Source organism: Zonotrichia leucophrys, chromosome 7 (genome assembly GCF_028769735.1).
Source record: "Zonotrichia leucophrys gambelii isolate GWCS_2022_RI chromosome 7, RI_Zleu_2.0, whole genome shotgun sequence".
Taxonomy (NCBI): Eukaryota; Metazoa; Chordata; class Aves; order Passeriformes; family Passerellidae; genus Zonotrichia; species Zonotrichia leucophrys.
In genome coordinates, this window is record NC_088177.1 from 32,209,818 (window position 1) to 32,229,214 (window position 19,397).

Here is a 19,397-nt window from a genome sequence, read left to right on the forward strand (position 1 = left end):
AAGCTCTTATTCAGGCTTTAATCAAATCCAGTGTGAATAGTGAGACTGGAATGTCAGATAATTCATCACATTGAGAGGAAATCATATTTTAGAGCACAGAGTGCCAAGACAGGCATAAGTTTTTATAATAATTCTGCATTTCTGATGCAACAGTGCTTAACAATAGAGTGCAACTGATTGTATGCTTTAAATATTTAAGCTCAAATGCCACACTCTGCTCTGTGTTCTGCCCTGAAGTTCTGAGCCTCAGGTTTTAGTGCTTTCTAAAATCTTAGAAAAATTAGATCATTGAGGTGACAGATCACAGGGCAAAGAGTTCATATTTTCAGTATCATTGCCCATTCAGGGCTCACAAGACACATTTGTCTGTGCATCAGAGCAGACACCTCAGACAACTGGAGGCAGTGAGAAGGAAGTGGGGGGCTGGGGAGGAGCACAAGCACACTGGCAGCCACTCTCCAGAGTAATCAGCAGCCTTTTTCCTCTGCAGAATGCTAATAGCATCATTTGTTTTCTGCTGAACATCCTAGGCAAAAACTGCAGGAAATGGTGATTTGATGTAAGTTTGAATGTGAAAGGAATTGTATTGTGATCTAAACCAGAGTTTTATTTGTTATCAAAAAGGAGAAAGTTGCTTTATAGGTCAAGGGGCAAAAACCAGCCTTTAATTTGTACCCTTTTCTGGTCATTAAGAATCCTGCCACATCCACTGGTGACTAAAGCAGCGACTTGATAGTCCATGTTCATGGTGACAACACTTCCAGCTGCTCTCAGCTTCCCTCTCTGCATACAAATTCACATATGCAAAACACTTCAGATTCCCAGAGGACAGCTTCAGGATTGCAAAAGATACACAAACAATTGGGATCATCTTGCTGGTACTGCTCAAGTAGTGCTCCCTCTCTTTAGTCTGAGAGAATGAAGTACAAGCATTCAGTGGAAGTCACACATGCCAAGGGGTTTGTACAAGAGTTTTTGCTCATTTCTGTTAGGGCAGGAACAAATTTGAATTGTTTTTTATATGACTTCTATTGCTTTATCACCACTAGAATACAGAATCTGTGTAACATTTAGGTTGTCCTTTGAGATCTGCAGCACCAGAATCATCTGGAGTGGATAGGAATGACAAATCAGGTGCATAACCAAACTTTCAAAGCTTTTTCACTACAGCTTAGGGACTTTTTGTTTGTTCTAGGCAGGCATGTTTTAAGCAATCCAGGAACTTAGTCTGAAAACATTATTTCAGAACAATGACTTTTAAAGGGGCCTTGGCTAATCCTGATGCCCATGCTCAACACTCCTGATTCTGAGAGAAAAGGGAACTTCCCAGTTCCACTGTTCATACTGTCACAATTGCATTACAGCGCAAAGGAAGGAAACCTCACTCTACAGCATCCTTTAACCCCCCGAATGCCCTCCCAGCAGGACACACCTGATGAGGAATATATTGTGGTGGCTGTGTTCACATCAGCTTCCATCATGGATGCACAGCTGGATTCTGTCAGGGAGCCCTGGACAGTCACGGGAGCAACGCTGGGGTGGCGCAAGGCAGCCTTCAGGGGAGAGATGTGGTTGTACTGCACAGAGGACAGGCAGCCAGTGAAACCATAGGCATTTGCCTTGGAGACTTCAGGGTCCAGGGACAAACTGTCTGCAGTGCAAAAGAAAAACACTCTGGCAACTGTTTTAGGAAGACATTAAAAAAATGAATCCTCTTTTGCCTTACCCACCCCTTTTACATCTACTATCCAATTTCAACTGTTCAGGTTCCCCTTCAGCAGCCTACGAGTCCTCCCTGGACTCACCCATGAGGTTCCCAAAGTCCTTTCTCTATTATGCTACTTACCTTGAATTGTTTTCCACATAAAAGCCTGTACTGCACTTTTTTCCTCATACATTTTCTCTACTAATGGACAATATCTAGCACATCAAATCTACTAACCACAATGATAGCAATAACAACAAAACCAACATCAATAATAATAATAATACTAAGTAAAATAGCAACACTAAATTCCACAGAAGGCTGGGGCTGATACTCTAAATTTTTTTGGCATCTACTAACAGCATCAGTTGCACATATATGGAACACACCTTCAAGGCATTCTGCCTCCTCCACTCTTTGGATGAAAGACCCTGCTCTGTGTTTTCTGTCATAAAATACTTTATGTGGCCTGTCACTGAATGGCTTTTTACCTCAGCTTCTCATCCTTCTTCAAGAGTTTATTATTCAACTTTTCTGAAGCATCTATTCATGTTACTTTTTTACTGTCGGAGTTCCTACGGATCTCCCCATTATTAGACAGGTTCTCACTCTACTAGCCCTATTTCACTAATAAAATAAAGAGTAAAACTGTACCTGTTCTTATCTAAATCAAAATTAAAACAAATATCACTGTTTTATTTTCCATTCTGTAGATAAAATAGCACAAATAACCTATCTGTTGGTACGTGTTCAGTTAAATTTCACAAAGTGAAAGCAAATCAAAGGCAAGGGTTTTTATATTATCATAGAATGGTTTGGTTTGGAAGCAACCTTAAAGATCATCTCATTCCAAGCCCCTGCCATGGGCAGGCACACCTCTTATTAGACCTGGCTGCTCAGGAACCCATCCAAGCTGGCCTTGAACACTTCCAGGGATGAGAATCCAAAACTTCTTTGGGCAGCCTGTTCCAATGTTCCACCTTGCCAGTAAAAAATTCCAAAAGTTTTTTTATCTAAGTTTTAGTATCAAAGATTGTTTGGGAAAGTCAGGGAAGGACAGCGAAGACATTTTCTATTTTCTCCAAACTCACATTATTTACTTTCCAGAAATTGAAATTCATGGTGCTCAGAGGTCTCAAACATGATGCGCTTTATATCTAGGTCAATCAAACAAGAAAAAAGTCTACAAATGCACACAGATACAGTATAAAAACTTATTCAAAGTCTTAAAAAATACCTGCTAATGGAAAAAAAAACCCAACCTTCTAGCATTGGAAGTTTTGGGAATACTTCCAATGGCACTGGTAAATAAGGGCTCCTTGCTTCTCAAGTTTTTTTTCAAATCTTCAAAGAATAAGATAGTAAATTTTAAAATAACGTCAAATTTTTTCATTATTATTCAAATACAATGGTTCTACAAGTGGTCAGGATTTAGGGGGAAAAAAGCGCCTTCTCTCAAAGCTGAAATTGCTATTTTAATTATATAAATTTCTTTTTTTGTGTAAGAAAATACAGAAAAAAATCACAAAGCCAGCCCAAATCACACATTATTTTTGTGCTCAAGATCTGTGACTGTTATGCCATGCACCCAGAGGGAATTAGCTGAGAAAGATTTCTAATTATGTTTGAGTGTCTTTGTGGAAGTATAACGCAGAAGAGTGTGGCTGTTCCTCAGCAAAGCATGGTACAGCACCAGCTTGGCCTCCCAGGGGCCTTACAGGAGAAATGCTCAGTTTGCAGAGCTGTCAGGGGCACAGCCTCTGAGCTGCAAGATGGGAAGGGAAACAGTGAGGCTTTGCCACTGGAAAACCTGCAATCCTGCAGAAGTTCACATTTGTTCTTCTGAAAGTAAGTAGGAATTGACTGCATTCAGATTTTTAATGAGATTTTGGCTGAGATGTTATGAAACAGACAAAGAATTGCTTCCAAGTTCCTGCAAGAAGGTTTGTATATACTAAAAGACTGATTTGAAGTATTTGCCATCTTTGTTGAATTTATAAAGCCCTTTGTAAACATTCCTACCCTCAGCTTTTATTGTTTTCTTAGCTCTGACACAAAAGGTGAATTGGATGCTATCTTTTATAACCAGGCAATCTAAGCTGCTCTGTTCAACCCCAGTGTACAAAAAGTAAAGCCTAAAGAAATAATGTGTTCCTCTCTCATGGTACACTAGCTTGAAAAGTCTAAGAGTCAGTACTTTTGTGGGCATTTTTAGGAGCTACATCAAGGGCCAATTCCACGAGCCTTTTGTCAAAGCAAGCTTTGCATGAATGACAACTTGGAGATTTGTTGTTGAAAGACTGAATTTTGAAAAAAAAAAAAAAGAAATCAAAAGAACAAACGAAAAACAACCCTCGAGTCCTCTGGTAACAATTCCACATGCACAGATACAGTTTTCTTTATCACAGAGCTTTGGTGGGTGCCTAATGTCTGTCAGAAAGGAGGGCTTCCACTGTTCTCAACAAGAAAGCTGCACAACTTGGTTGTGAACAACTTGTGCTGCCCTCTGAATTCCTGAGAGGACAATGTAAATCTGTGATAATGGCACGGTTAGCTCTATGAAAGCATCATGAAAGGACACTCTGTCCTTTGCAGGTTTTGCATCACAATAAAATGTTTTTCCAAAAGGTGTTTTCACTGTATGAGACAGTGCTCAGTGAGAAAAGCAGCTCGGTGAAGTTCCATGGTCTGTGCTGTAGCAAGGTCATAAGAAACTTCAGTGGCCTTCCCCTGACCTGGCAGTGCTGGGAATCTTTCCACGCATTTCACTGGTCTGGAAAATCACACTGAATTGCTGCTGATGGCTTGGTTTGATCTTCTGACATTTTAGCATTTCATTTCTGTTCCCAGCACTGGAGAATAAGTTATTTTGGCTAATTTCTACATGGAGAATAAGAAGGCAATCTTTTTCAGCTTTTAGTGATTTAACTGCTCATTCTCCACAAATTAAGTTTACCCCTACATTTAGGAAGTAATTTTTAAGCTTTATCTGCTGAATTGTGCATAAGTTGGCCTGGCTTCTTGTTGGGTCCTGTAGCTGATCCCTGGAAGCTGTCTGCAATGTCCCAGCTCAGCAAGCTTTATGTTGGTTTTCCATGTATTTACAATGGCTTTCCATAATAACAAGGATTGAGTCTAACATGTGGTTGTATTTTTTAAACTTTATAGATAGTATCTATATTATAGGTATCAACATAACTTATTCCTATTCAGAAAATCAGACATCCTGTTCCCCTGCTGTTTCATTATACACCTCTGCCACAAACAACACACTTGTTTTAAGATTTTAGATAAAGCAATTTTAAGTCTTCGTATCTCAGTAATGGGAAATTAATTTTCATCATGAATAGAATTCCATGAGAATTCTCTAGGACCAAGAATCAATCTGCTCAGTAATGAAACAGCAAATTGACATAGTAAATGATAACAAGTAGGACAAGGTAACTGGAATCAAACACAAATCAAAAGTGTTATTTTTGCGCAGGGAGAGTGGGTAAAATACCCTCTTTTTAAAGGTATCATTGTGTAAAACAGGAACATAAACATTTTTCAATATATTTTTGTTCTTTCCTTATCAACATTATTTTCATGTCACTCAGAAACTTAAACCTCATCTTGCCAAAGTGCTGAACAGGACTGGCGAGATTATTTCTTGGACATTGTCACCAGATTTGAATCCACGACCTTGAGGTAACTGACACTTGCAGCCTCCACACTGCACCTGTCTCAGAAGAGCTGACTGCAAGGCACTGTGCAGGTACCTTGAGAAATGTGCTGCTGTGCCTATCAACAATCTCAGTAAACACTGCTGACATTAATCATCCAGTTAGAAAGGGCAGAAAGTGTATCTTGGGTTAGCCTGGAACCCCAAAATATAACTATGGAATAATCTCATTTCCTGGTGTGAGTCTGCCACAATTACAGTGGAGTGAAAACCACAGAAGATTTTCCTGGTAACAACTGAGGTCAACCAGTTTGACTCTTGCTTATTGACAGGATCAGTTTGGACAGGGGACAGGCTTCAGACATTCAATGCCCTTCCCAAGCACTTCTGAAAAAGCAAGGAGCAGCAAGAGCAAAGTGAAGGCACTTCCTTCTCATGAGGCTCCCCAGCAATGAACAGAATGCCCAAACGAGCTCAATGAGCCTGGAATTGTTTTGTTGCAATTGAACATTTTGTGCCAAGTGTAACATTGAAGGATTTTTGTTTGATTAGGCTTTGCAGAGATAATTTAGGGCATGCATTTATTATGTTTTCTCAGAGACAGCTTATCATTGAAAATGAGGCACTTGGAGTTGCAATGTGAAATTTGTTAGCATGTCATATTTGACATGTAAATCCTAATCTGTCACAACACAACCAGTCCTATGTGATTCTGCATGGGCTGAAGACATCTATAAAGAGAAGAAAATATGCAAGAAGATTGAGAGATGATGTACAAAAGCATATACTGATGTAGAATACATGCTTGTTCCAGAAGCAGACAGCTAAAATCAACTCAAGTAGCAAGAATTCAGTCTAAAAATAAAATTTCTGGATAGAAGCAGATGACCTCGGACTCTATTTAGGCAGAACTGTCTGTCTAAATATTAAGCATGGTGTTATGATCATAGGGTGAATGATATTGCTGGGGAAAAAGCTGGAATAGATCTGGCCTCTTTTCAATAGAGACTTCATGGCATTAGCTTAGACCTTGGATTGCTTGGACTGCCTGGGGTAGCCAAAATTTGCTTACTTTAGGTGCTTGCCATCTTGGTCTTTTATCTTATGTAGTAATTCCCATTTTCCTTAATGCTTTACTGTACTACTAGGAGGAAAACCAATGACTTTTAAAGGCACCCAAAATTCACCTAAGAGATCCTTGTTCACAATATGGTCTAAGAAATAGGTATTTAGGGCAAGAAGAGTCTGAAGCAAAGAAATTAACTTTGCAGTCACCAGAAGAGTCCAGCCAATATCTCTTGCAGATACTATTGCACTGTTTAAACTGTAAATTGTGATCTGGTGACCTTAAAAACAGGAATGTCTTTCCATTAAAAAAAAGAAAGTAGAAGAAAAAATGGACTTAAGTATTTTTCATAGAAACTCTCTAAAAGGAGGTAATTGTTTAAGGCAATTTTTGTATTTCAGAGTTAATGACAATTTACCCCTTGTGATTTAATTATCCCATTATCATCTACCCCTATATAATATTCTTGGATGAACTGCTCTGTGATCTCTTCAGTGTACAGATTCCATTTTCTCCTCATGAACTTTTAATAAGAAAAGCTATTGTAGAAATCATAAGAATTGTACTGCACCTACATAATGATTTTAATAAAATTACTTTCCAGATAAACTTTCTTTTATGTACACTTTATATCAAAGCTGAATGACTCAGTGGAAACTTGAGTGTGTTTTAGCTCAGGCTTTTAGAGATAAAAAATATCACGTTCCTGTGCTAGAATACACAATCGTTTATGCTACCAGTGTGGGAAGGTCTGCTAATTGATCACTTTGAAGACACAAATAAATTAGCTCAACACTAATATGTTCTAAAGAAATACTTGCAACCTTTTTCTTCAAAATCCTCTTGAATCCTTTCAGTGCTACCCTTTTACTCTGGTATTCCCACACAACTACAATATTAAATTGCACAGACACAAATACACAAACTATGAAATCCACTTCTCTGCATCAGAGATCATTTTTTCCGGGGACAATAATGGTGAAACATTTAGACATGTTAGGGCACAGTAAAAAGTTTTCAAGGATTCATTAAAGTAAACCTGCAAACAAATGAATTGTATTTTCCACTGGGATAACAGCTTTTTATAGACAACACCTAAACAAATGCAAATGTGTCTCTGAGATCAGAGAATTACAAAATAATTTAAGTTCAAAGACACCTCTGAAGGTCATGCAGTTCAATCCGTTGCTCAGAGCAGAGCCAGCCTCACAGTTAGGTCAGGATGTTCATGTGGTTAAATACAGCAGTATGATCTCTGCAAGGAGCACTTAAAGTAAATGAACTGGGACTCTGGTTAAAATTTCACTGAGGCTTTGCCATAAAGTGTATGACCCACTTGGGGCCTGAAGCCAGTACTCACTAAAATCCATGGAAAAACTCCCATTGATACCAATGAGCTTTGGATAGGTCCTTTTGTGTCCTGACTCTATATTTGTGAAGTAAAAATGACAACAAACTACAAGATAATAGTATTTTCCTATTGCTGTTGGGTACAGTGAAGATGAATTCAACAGACATCTGCTGGCTACTTGAATGATGCTTCCTTTTACTCCCTTGTCTTCAAAGCCACACTTATATTTAGATTGATCTTTGCAAGGCAGCTATATGGTCCCATTACTGTGTATCTGAAGAGCTCACAGCCTTTAATGCTTTTATCCTCCCAGCACCCCTCTGATACAGTGCTGTTCTATTATCTATGCTTTACTGATAGAGAAGGGAGATAGTAAAGCTCAGACTGGTTCCAGTGGGAATAAAATGCCTGCTTACCTTTATATCTGCACATAAATGGCTTACCCAAGGTCATTCAAGTAGTCTGTGGCAGAGTGACTGTCCCTATGTTTTCAATTCGAGGTGAGACTCCTCTGCCTAAAACAGAGGGGGTTTTTCCCCCAGAATTCACAGCTGCAGCTGTGAATAAGGCAGCCATTGGAAAAAAAACATAGCCGGTTTGAAAAGGAGAAAAAAATATTGGAGTGTAAGTACCTAAAGAAGGTGTAATGGGGCTGGGGTGGGGAGGGGTAGAAGCAGGGGAAACACTATGATTTAAAAAACTGGTCATTTTATAAAAGTGCGCTTTTCATAAGTTCCAGCTGTGCTGAAATGGCTATCATAAGAAAATCTGGTGAGGAAGGAGTTTCAGGCTTTCATGATGTCCTGCTGGAAGACCTCTTTGAGATTTCCCAGTCAGTGGAAAATTAATGGTGGAATCAAAAAAGAAGGTGGTGTAATCATCTGATTAGGCAGCCAGGATGAGGCTGTTAGAGCAGACAAATGAGCAGGAATGTGACAGGAAAGAAGAGAGGCATATTTTTAGAAGATTATAGCATGGATATGTAGGACATGTAGAACAGAAAATCTTTTACAGGGTTCTCTTTCAGTAGAACTTAAATTTCCTAATGAATGCCTTTAGGTGTGCAACCCCAGTGGCATCCAAAATAAACACTACAGGACATCCAGGTCTACTCCAAAGCATCACATGCCTCTGGAAGTTTTATGCTTTGCTGAGGGCATGAGCAATGAGAAGGAAGAATTTGGCAGATGCTGGATTAAGTCACCCAGATTCACCTGGCGAGCCATCACTAAAATAAGCTATAGTCAACATTTTATCCATTCACCAGGATAAATAATGATTTAACATACTTATGTAAGTTCCACAGCCCCAAAATGACAATGTCTAGCTCTCCTCTTTGTACAACAAAGCAATACTCTTAACATTGCAGCAGTAGGAATTTCTGGTTTGGCTTTATTTCTTTCCATCATGGAATAGTGTGTAACCTGAGTAAGTTTGGAGAAGATAAAACATGGTGGAGAGCAGTTGGCAGACCAGATAGTTGTGTCACCATTCAGAGGGATGCTGACAAGCTGGTGGAATGAGAAAACAAGAACACTGCATTTCAGCAAGGGAAATGGGAAGATCTGCACTTGGTTTAGAAAGAACCCCATCCAGCAGCACTGGTTTGGGGCTGAGCAGCTGCTAAGCAGCTTTGCAGAGAGAGACAGCTTCCCAATGGGAGGAAAGCATGGACTTACTGGAGTGAGTTCAGTGAAGGGCTGCAAAGGTGATTTAGGGACCAGAGCATCTCTCCTGTGAAGAGAGGATTGACAGAGCTGGGAGTGTTTATCCTGGAGGGAGAAGACTGAGGAATGTCTGTGATTTTCTGAGGGCACAAGGACTCAGCATAGCTATTGCTGTGGGATAAAACCTGGAAAATTAAATCCTAACATAGAAGAAACAGTTTGTGGAAATTCACTTAACAAAAGAAAAAAAAAACCTGGGATTAGAATTAGGCTGGAATTAAAGTGACTTGCTGGGATGCATTGTGTCATTTCCAGTATGGCAATAGTATTTCACCAGCTGGATGGCCAAGCTTATGGCTTTAGTGCCATTACAGAATATGAACTATTGTTATACTAAAACAAAACCTCAATAAACTTTGGGGCAAGACAGAAATAAAGGAAGGGTAAAAGTCAATGGTCTTCAGTGGAACTGAATGGCTGACCTTTGGAGATACACCTGGACTTTTTGGCTTTGCAACAATTTGCACTTGTGAAGTTAATAATATTTTTGTGACTCAACCTAGTTTCTCTCCATAATGCTGAGCTGCACCATGTCAGCTTCCTGGCTACATTTTTGAAGGGCTTTGTGCTACCTTCCATCTTTCTGGTAAAAAAAAAATCCTTGCTTTATTTATTTGGTGTCTATAGCTAGAGTTCTAGGTAGAGGTCAGGATGAGTAATGTCCTTTTAGATTTTTAGCACTACAGCTAAACGCTGACAAAGTTGGAATTTTAGCTTAGCTCTGAATTGGGCTGAAAACTGTCAGGTTCCCAAACCTGTCCACAAAGGCTTGGAAGGCAGCTGCATTCTGAAAAAAACCCCATTATATATAACTAAGGGGATAATCAGGTCCTGCTCTTAATCTACTTAATTAAACACGATGCAGAATGCACCATTATCACTCTTCAGAGTTACACTGCACAAGCAGGCACCAGGGGATGTCTGTAGAGCCTGTCTAGCTGCCAGTCCCACAGGCCTCGTGTGCTAATAATGAAACATATAAAATTGCAATGGTGACTCAGATGTCAGGCTTGATATGGAGGTCCAATTTGAACAAAGGACTGAAATGTCTGTAAAGAAGGTTTTTAGAATCTTACTGGGAAAGAACAAGACTCTAATATAAAGGAATATGACATACTTGACAATAAAAAAGAGCAGTTCTATTTTCTAAATTTCAGGCAGGGTTTTCCAGGGCTTGTAATGGCTTTCTAGTGTGGAGGAGTAAAGATCAAGGAAACATGTACAGAACATGCAGAATTGTGGCCTAAGTGCTATGTGCAATATTCCTTGCAGAATTCAAATGGAAAAAGACTGGCAGTGAAAAAAAGGGCAGGAGGATGAAGGCTCCATTGTGCTGTTCTTATCATTAGGAAACAGAAATGGCTGGAGAGGAGGAAGCTGCAGTCAGCAAAATGGTATCATTAGGCTAAGATGCTGCCCTGTGCAGCCACAGAGGCTGTATGAATCACTTCACTGGGGGGAGCAGTTGGAGCACTTAATATTGCTATCAATGCAAACAAGTAAAGCTGCCAAAGTTTTGCATTGATGAGATATATAAATAGAGTACTGGAACGCTCAGGCCAACTCTTCCAGCAAAAACCATCCAAACAAACCCGCAATTCTATCAAAAACCCAACACACAGCACAGACTAATTCCAGCACTGCAACATCTCATGAATCAGGAGTATATTTAGTAGAACCTACCTGTGACCTTGCCCAAGGTGAGTGACTTAATGGCCTTGAAATCAATCTCAGAAAAGTTGTGTTTGAGTTTGAGAACTTGATCAACCTGAAAAAGGTCAATATCATTACTTCAGTACAACAGTACATGGACACCCCTAGATCTCATTGTACTCATTGCAAACTTCTGGGAATGTTCTCAGCTGCCAATCTGTTAATTCTGCCCCCAAGCGTGATTCAGTTTCTAAAGATAGCAAAGTGGATGTGCTTTGATTTTAGCATGAGAAGCTGAAAGGTATACCAGAATAGTCATATAAAGGACTTTGAAGAAACTTCCCCTGCAGAAAAGCTTAAAATGTTTGACCCTGAAATCCCCCTGCTTCCCAAAATCCATGTCTAGTCACTTCAAAATACACTCAAAGGAGGCCACTCTAGAAATGTATTGTGAAGAATTAGTTCTGCACAGAAGAAAACCACAGAGCAGCAGACAATAGAAGACTGGTACTTGAGGAAAACCCTGGCTTTTAGCATAACCCTTCTTCTTAGATAATGAGGCCTACCCACTGTAGTTGTGTGATGTGTGATTTTACCACCCAGAGATGGAAACTGTAGAGATGAAAAATGCAACACTGTGTGTTTCTATCTTTTCATTCTATTCCTTAAGATACAACCTCTCTCTATAGACTCTGCCACCTTTCCTTGTTAAACGATTTTTGCCCAGATCTAGCCAACCTGTTTTGCAATATGGATGGCTATAATTAGCCTTAGAAGAAAAGCAGAAGGAGCAGCAAGATGGTCCTCTTCTCCCTACCTTGGAAAAACAGGTGATGCAGGGCAACAAGGCAGGGGAGGGGTTTTGTCCCTCTTGAGGTTGTCACACTCAGCATGGCTTGCTTCCAGTTTCTAGGATGGGGCAGTGCCATGTACATGCTGACTGCACCCTGCATTCCCTCAGCTTTTCCTTTTCTGTGAGAGGATAAGGCAGCTGGGGTCACATTCTCCTTTGGGAAATATACCCTAACCAAAATTGAATTCCTCAGCTTTTTTTCTCCCTTTTGCAGCTTTTCCATGATCCCTACTGTGTGTTTCAATGGAGACTACAGATCACACAGACATTCCTAAGCCCCAGAACCACTCCAGTGGTCCAGATGAACTTCTGGCCAAAGGTGTTTCCTAATTCACATTTTGTCAGAAGCAAGGGAAGACCTTTCAATGGAAAACACCCACCACTGTTGGGCACTCTTTGAGGGTCCAGGTGGAGCTCTGCTTGAAGCTACAGGGCTGTTCTGCTGCAGGATGAGCGTGAAACCTTTGCCTCCTGCCCCTGATCAGGCACTGAGATCAGGGAGTCTGATTCCTAGAATTCATAAATCATACAATGGCTTGGGCAGGAAGGGACCTTAAAGACCATCTCATTCCAGCCCTCGTGCTGTGCACAGGGAACAGCACCCACTGACAGGTTCTCAGAGCAATCTGGACTTGAACACTTCCAGAGATGGGAATCCACAACTTCTCTGGGCTACCTGTGCCAGTGTCTGTGGCCTGTAGTGTTATTTGCCACCCAGCACAAGCCGTGCCATACCTGAATGACGAGCTCTCTGCCTTCCCTGTTAATCTTCACACGGTGCAGCTCTCGGTTGGCAAAATTTCCAGAGTCAATGGTGAAAATGAGGAGCCCATCCTTACTCAGCTTGTATCGGACCTGTAAACTTCCTTAAAAGCAGAGAAAAATTGTACATAGAAAACCTGTGTCAGTGATGTGATATCATTCAATAACTTTCCACAACAAATAACTAATTTTCTTTATATTGCTATGGAGTAACAAGGTTAATAAGTCAAGAAGAAGGCTGAAAGAGTTCAAGCTGTAATGAAAAGTGTGAAGAAAATAATGCACTGGAGGAGCTTTCCTTCCTACTGAGTTAACAAACTGCTATGGAAACACATAACTTAATGAGTAACTAAGTATATCAAAGGCGAGTGTGTCTGTCTGCAGGTCAGACACTGAGCACTGCCACAGCTGATCTACATCATCCTGCAAGGGATCACTTCCAGCAGAGGGCATGCAGGGCTTGCACTGCTCTGCTAAACTGATAATGCTGGGGTTTTATAATTTATTTTCATCCAGATGTAACAGCGACAACAGTAAAAATTGTAAGTAAATTCCAAACACTTAAAGTCTTGTACTTACGTTATCAGTTATATGAAATAAAGAAGAACCTTTACTTCTAACATATTTCAAGGAATTAATTTACTTCATATAAAAATGAATGCTAAACATCTCATTCTGTCTTGCTATCAAAATAAGCTTGTGACTTCTGATAAATAACAGTATTGTAACAAAACAAAATGCACAAGGAAATGAGGAATCCGGTATGAATTTCAATCCTTCAACAAACGACTACAGGAATTGTGTATAGATTATAGATATAGATAGATATAGATGGTATAGATATATACACACATGGAGCTACATATGGCATAATCTAAAAGAAAAAGGATCTATTCTGGTAAAATCCTTTCAAGCATACTTTTCTGGGAATTGAGTGGCAAAGAAAAAAAAATCTTAAAATTTCTGAACTCTTTTTATGCATCAGCAACCAAAATTCATGGAACTGTAGTACTGTATAGTTCAAAAGCTTTTCTATTGCTGTTTTAAACTGTCCCCAAAGAGAAAATAAATTCTGACAGCACCCCAACCCTGAGAAATGGTCCTGCATTTATTCCCTGTTCTGAAAATTGTCAGGAATTTTTCCACCTCTACACACCTCAGAAGTTGGTAGTCATTCAAGATGGAATCCCTAGTCCAGTTAAGATCATTCTCCCTCCTTTTACCTTGCCAGGATGTTTTCCTCCTAAGAGCTGTACTTAAAAAAAAAAAGTTTTACAAAATTCAGTATGTCCCAGATGAGCACTGACACTCTCTGGGATTTGTAGGATAGAAAAAAAGCTTTCAAAATCAAGAGGGAAAATGAGAATAAACTTCTAGGATGAAGGCTTTTTAGCTGATTGAGAAGTCTGCTGGACCAGGAGAAATTTTAAAGTGAAAATGAAAAAAAAAAAAGCAATGAAAAGCATTTAAATTCTCACACATAGCTACGGACATTAGAGGGGAATTTGTGAAGACATCAAGGTCAATAAAAGCTGCTAAATTATTCAGTGTGATATTATAGGTCCCAATTCAGCTGCCCCAAACCATAGTGAAGAGCTCCCAGCCCTCACTGCATAGTGAGGGCAAGGAGGTGCTGTCTATCACCATGACTGTCACACTCAAAGGTCCAAACTAAATCACCATCACATTATCTGGTACTGACTGGAAGATGCATCAACAGGGATTAACAGTGTAAACATCTCAGAAACACTTTAGAAATACATGAGAAAAGAAGCCCAATGCAAGGAAGTTCTTGCTCTGGGCAGTGGGAGAGCTGATAGAAAGCAGAAAGGTTGACTGACCCTGACACCACAGCCAAGATGACCACACAGAGTAAACTGGAACTAAGATATGGTAATCTAAAAGGCTGGTCCAAACTAAAATTCATGTCTCAGCAGAAGCTCTTTATAGGCTGTCTCTTACCTGGAGCCTTTGAAAGGGATGTAAAGCACAAAATGGAACAGGGCTTGGGTGTGGTCTGTGAGCTTAAGTTTGTAAATGTGAAAAAAAACTCTGCTCTTTTTGAAGGCCACGAACAAAGATGTGTATAAAATTATAATTATGTATGCAGGTGTATGCAGGTGATCAACAACAACAACCAGCACATCTGTGTTCAAAGAGAGCCAGCATGACATGCAGTCTATCCAGGCTCTCAGCTGCAGCAAACAGGGATTTACCCATTGACTTTGTCACGGAAGCAGTGATTTTAAACCAGAAACCATCTGTTCCATTTTTTGGGAGACAATGGAGGAGGCTCTTGGCATCCATTGAGAACAGATCTTACTTTCTAAAGTGGTGCAATTTCACATTAAATCATGTAAAGAGATCGGTGAATGGAATTTTATTTTGTCAAATTGCTTTGAGTTCCAGCGGCAACTCTTTTTATGGACAGCTGCTCTTCAAAACTATTGAATTCAAGTTGGCACTTTGCCTGGGGTCAAATATGTATTAATATAAACCAGAAGTACATGACCTTATCTACTGTTGTGCTTTTGAATTTTCACCATTGTAGATGAGAGCTTATTTTGCTTTGCATTCAATACTAAAACTTCTGCTTCAGATTACAGAATAATTTTCCTGGCAGATTAAATTGCCATTTTATTACTTGACAAGCAAAATTAATGGATTGTTAATTAGGATTATTATTAAGAATTTTATTTTGTCCTCTGAATTTTGATTATCTGGTCCACTGACTTTCTCCATCACATCAGCCCAGTGTCAGAAACTGCAAATGGAAATCAGTGTATAAACCAGCTCCATTCTCCCTATTCTCTATTTTGCATCATTTTTGCCTCGCAACAGGGGTTCACACTAATCATGAGCAGTGTAATTTCTGTCAGTCTTGTTGTAGTCATGCCTGTCATCCTCTTTTCAGCTCTCCATGTCTGAGCATGCACACCTGGAGTGTCATAATGCTCAAGCAATGCTCAACCAGTTGCGCTCCTTCTCTAATGTACGTTGAATTGCTGGAACAATTGTTAAGTCAATAAAGAAGAGAGAGAAAGGAGAAGACAGAGATCCTTCTCTTTGCCTTGGGCTGGAAAATTTTAGTGGGCTCATCACCCCAGCAGTATTAGGTAAGAGTAGATTCACACATGATGATTGTAGTTACCCATCCCCTTCATTTTGGAATGTTGCCCCTAGAGCAGCCTGACAGGGGGGCAGGCTTGGCTTGGCCACAGAGTTACCGAGCACAGCGTGGCTTCTTTTCATTCCTTCCTGAGGAAATGATTCCACCTGGGCTGCCGTGCTGCTGGGATGAGACCACTGCCAGAGTCAAAGCTGGCTCTCTGCACATCGCTGTGGTCCTCACTAAAATCCACAGCTGTGGGGCTGATTGACATCCCCCTGAAGATATCAAACAGCTAAGAGCCATTTTAACAGGATTCCTGGGGGTTCCCTTCTGCAGAGGGAAGTCCTGGGAAACAGAGACCAAAGGGCATGATTTATGCCATCCCATGCTGGTGACTAAGTCTGAGGTGGCTTTTCGGAAACAAAACACTCCCAGGACACTCTTTCAATGATGATGGAGGCCAGCACTTGTACTTGCTAGAAGAACACTAATGATCAGTGCCAGCATAACCAACCTCCAGGCAGCTACAGGAACAGCATGGTGCCTTCAAACCGCTTCTTTTTCTGAGGACGAGCTGCTGTAGCAGCTCTTATGTCTAGTGGTAATAAGGACACAAAACTGGTTAGAGATTTCAAAGTGTTCAGTCTGAAGAACAAAAAAAAATATTCCCAGACTGAACAGTGTGAAGAATAAGTGTGGCCATGGTGTTACATATTCTATGTCCCAAAGCTGTGCTGATTGAACATGTCAACAGGAGAGCTGCCTTTCTTCTCTCTGTGTCTACAGCAGCATCTGAGTGGAATATCAGAAATAATCTGTTGGCTTTGTGGCCTATGCCCTCCAACTTTACATTCATTCTGGACTGCCAAAGCTTGTGTTGAAAATCAAACAGTAATTTTTAAATCATCACCCAGAAAAGGGAAAATGTTACACAGAATGTGCCAGCTCAGAAAAGACTCGCTTGTTTGAAAGACCTCAGCCAGTGCTAGGTATTTGGCAACAAGATTAAAGCAGCTTTGCATAAAAGTGAAATCAATTATCAGGAATTTGGTCTGTAAATCCATCATTCTTAAGTCAAATTCTTGTCAGCCTTGTCACCAGGACCACGGGTCTTGTGTCATTTCATCTTGAAGGACCAAACAGCAAGGAAGGGAATGGCATCTGTGTGAGTCTGAGACTTCTCTGCAGGACCTTTATTTATGGAAACCGGTTTTAAACGAGCCCAAATTGAACCCAACGACTCTCGCCAACTTCAACAGCACTTTTTAATGACTTAAACTGGCTGGAGCAGCTGGTGAGACATCTTGCTCTGCTCAGAGAAGTTGAGGTTAATTCAGGGAGCACATGTGGGTGGCACATGTAAAACGTACAAATTTATCACCATAGTGTAGCATCACTTACACATTTAAACCAGGGCAGCTGACAGCTCTGATCTGGGGTAAAAGTGCATGTATGAAATAGTGAAACACTGCATTAGATAAAAGGGCACTGGACAACCCCTGCATGTCTTGCTGCCTCAGAGTCACCCAGCAAAGTGTTTAGGATAACAAAGCTTCTTACAGCTGTCTCAAATTGGCAGTCACCCTTGTTGGACTGCTAGACTTTAACTACACCACCACACACATTCTCCAGACTCACCCAAGCTGTAGCTGAAAGAGAAAATAATTAAGGAAAGCATAAATTAAACAAAGGGTGGAATATATTAGTGAGGCTACTGATGTTGCAATTATGAAAAAAAAATTAAATTAGAAAAAAATAAAGTATTGGCTCAAAAGCCATTTGCAGCAAATGAGGTATAAATGTTTGTTCACTCCTGATTGCAGAACAACACATGACACTATTCAGTCATGTCTACCACAAAATATATCTCTGGGAACTTGCACAGTTTCAGGGTGGCAGTGTCCCTCTTCATAGCCTAGATATTTAAAAATGAACCACTGTTTTCTCAGTTAGGAGCAGCTGGCTTAGAAACATGTTCCTTAATTAGCAGCTTCTCCCCAGGGATATTTACTCAGTAAATTTACTCTCCATTGGAAGTGCTGCTGGTGATTTTAAGAACAGAGCCCATCTCTTCAGTGTCCAGTGGCATTTAACTAAGAAAGTACTTGCATTTATTTAGGAGGTGGCTCTTGCTATTTGTTTTGCATAGAAAAAACAAAGAAAAAAACTGTTGAACATGTTGCTGATATCACTACTCAGCCATTACACTTGCTTAGACATTACTGTTTCATAGGGTTTAAAAGAAAAATCCACCACTCAATTTTTTGCAGTCTCTTTCTGTAATTAAAAAAATAGGAGATTATTTGAGTATTATTTGAATGCCTCTCACTCAATGCTTGAGACATTCAGGACTCAAGGGTCATATTTAGGCCATCCTCTATTTAAGAAAAAAAAAAAAAAAAAGAAAAACAGCACTTGCTCTTCACATTGCATTTCTTCAACTTAGAAAAAAAACACACACAGCAAAAGGAGCCTATCTGGAGGCCCATGACCTCAGTTCACTCCACAATCCTGCTAGACAGCTGGACCCAGATTGAGATTGTCACTTAAACATCAATAAATGTAGCTGGTTCCCTTACGTGACTGAGAAATGTGTTTAACCTTCACAGACATCTCATTCCCACCAGCTGCCAGTTGGCTGAACACAGACTGACCAGCAATTAACAAGCAATGGGCAGATGCTTCTTGCTTCAAAGATAGAAAATATAGCAAAATCTAAAAAATGACCCAGAGGACCACAGTCCGAGAGCTCGTGATGCACACACTGAGTGGCCTAAACACAGAGCTTATTGCAGTGATTTTAAGGGAACCTCTTATCTGAATAAAACAGCTCATGTACATGATGTGGCTGGGTCTAAAATGGGAATAGGGGTAACCCATGGATGTGGGAAAATAAAAAACTGCAGGGAACTGTCCCTGCAGTTCAGCTCATGGGTAAGCATGCACAGTGGTGCTTTTATGTACCCTGGAGGCAAATAGACAGAGTGCTGCGACAATTTGGGATCTACCAGCTTGATGGCTGCTGACAAACATCTTCCTTCTTTATAAACTTTACTAGTTTATGCTGACAAACATCTTCCTTCTTTATAAACTTTACCAGTTTATCCACTGTTAAAATACATGAATGTTCATCTGTTGGAAAATGACATGAAACCTCCAAGGCAGGAGCAATTTAAGAAACCCACTATTAGTCATCATCATTATCTCTGCATTCTCAGGTATTTCTTTTTGTGAAGGAAGTGTTTATTGTTTCTTTTACAAAGTGATGCAATATTAACTATCTTTTCTTTCCCTGAAGGTGATTGAATATAAATATGAAGAAGAGAACTGAGGGTTTCAGTTGCAGTTAAATCTCTCTGAAAGCACTTGCTTTCTGATGCTAAGGTTTATTCTAGTAAATTTTAAACACTACCTTTCCTACAGATTCTTTGATATTTTAGACCCTTCATTAACAAAGGCTATCGCAGAATCATAGAATGGTTTGGGTTGGAAAGGACCCTAAAG

At 40.0% G+C, this 19,397-nt stretch overlaps 1 protein-coding gene across 2 annotated transcripts in view; it reads right to left on the minus strand.

The window, feature by feature from the left end:
- Nucleotides 1-19,397, minus strand: part of CNTNAP5 (contactin associated protein family member 5) — a 267,969-nt gene that overhangs the window by 11,878 nt on the left and 236,694 nt on the right. For both annotated transcript variants that reach the window (XM_064718412.1, XM_064718411.1), the window contains exons 21-23: nt 12,755-12,885; nt 11,197-11,281; nt 1,433-1,651 (exon numbers count right to left, since the gene is read on the minus strand). In XM_064718412.1, coding sequence (XP_064574482.1) covers nt 1,433-1,651; nt 11,197-11,281; nt 12,755-12,885 — 435 coding nt within the window. The remainder of the gene's footprint in view (nt 1-1,432; nt 1,652-11,196; nt 11,282-12,754; nt 12,886-19,397) is intronic.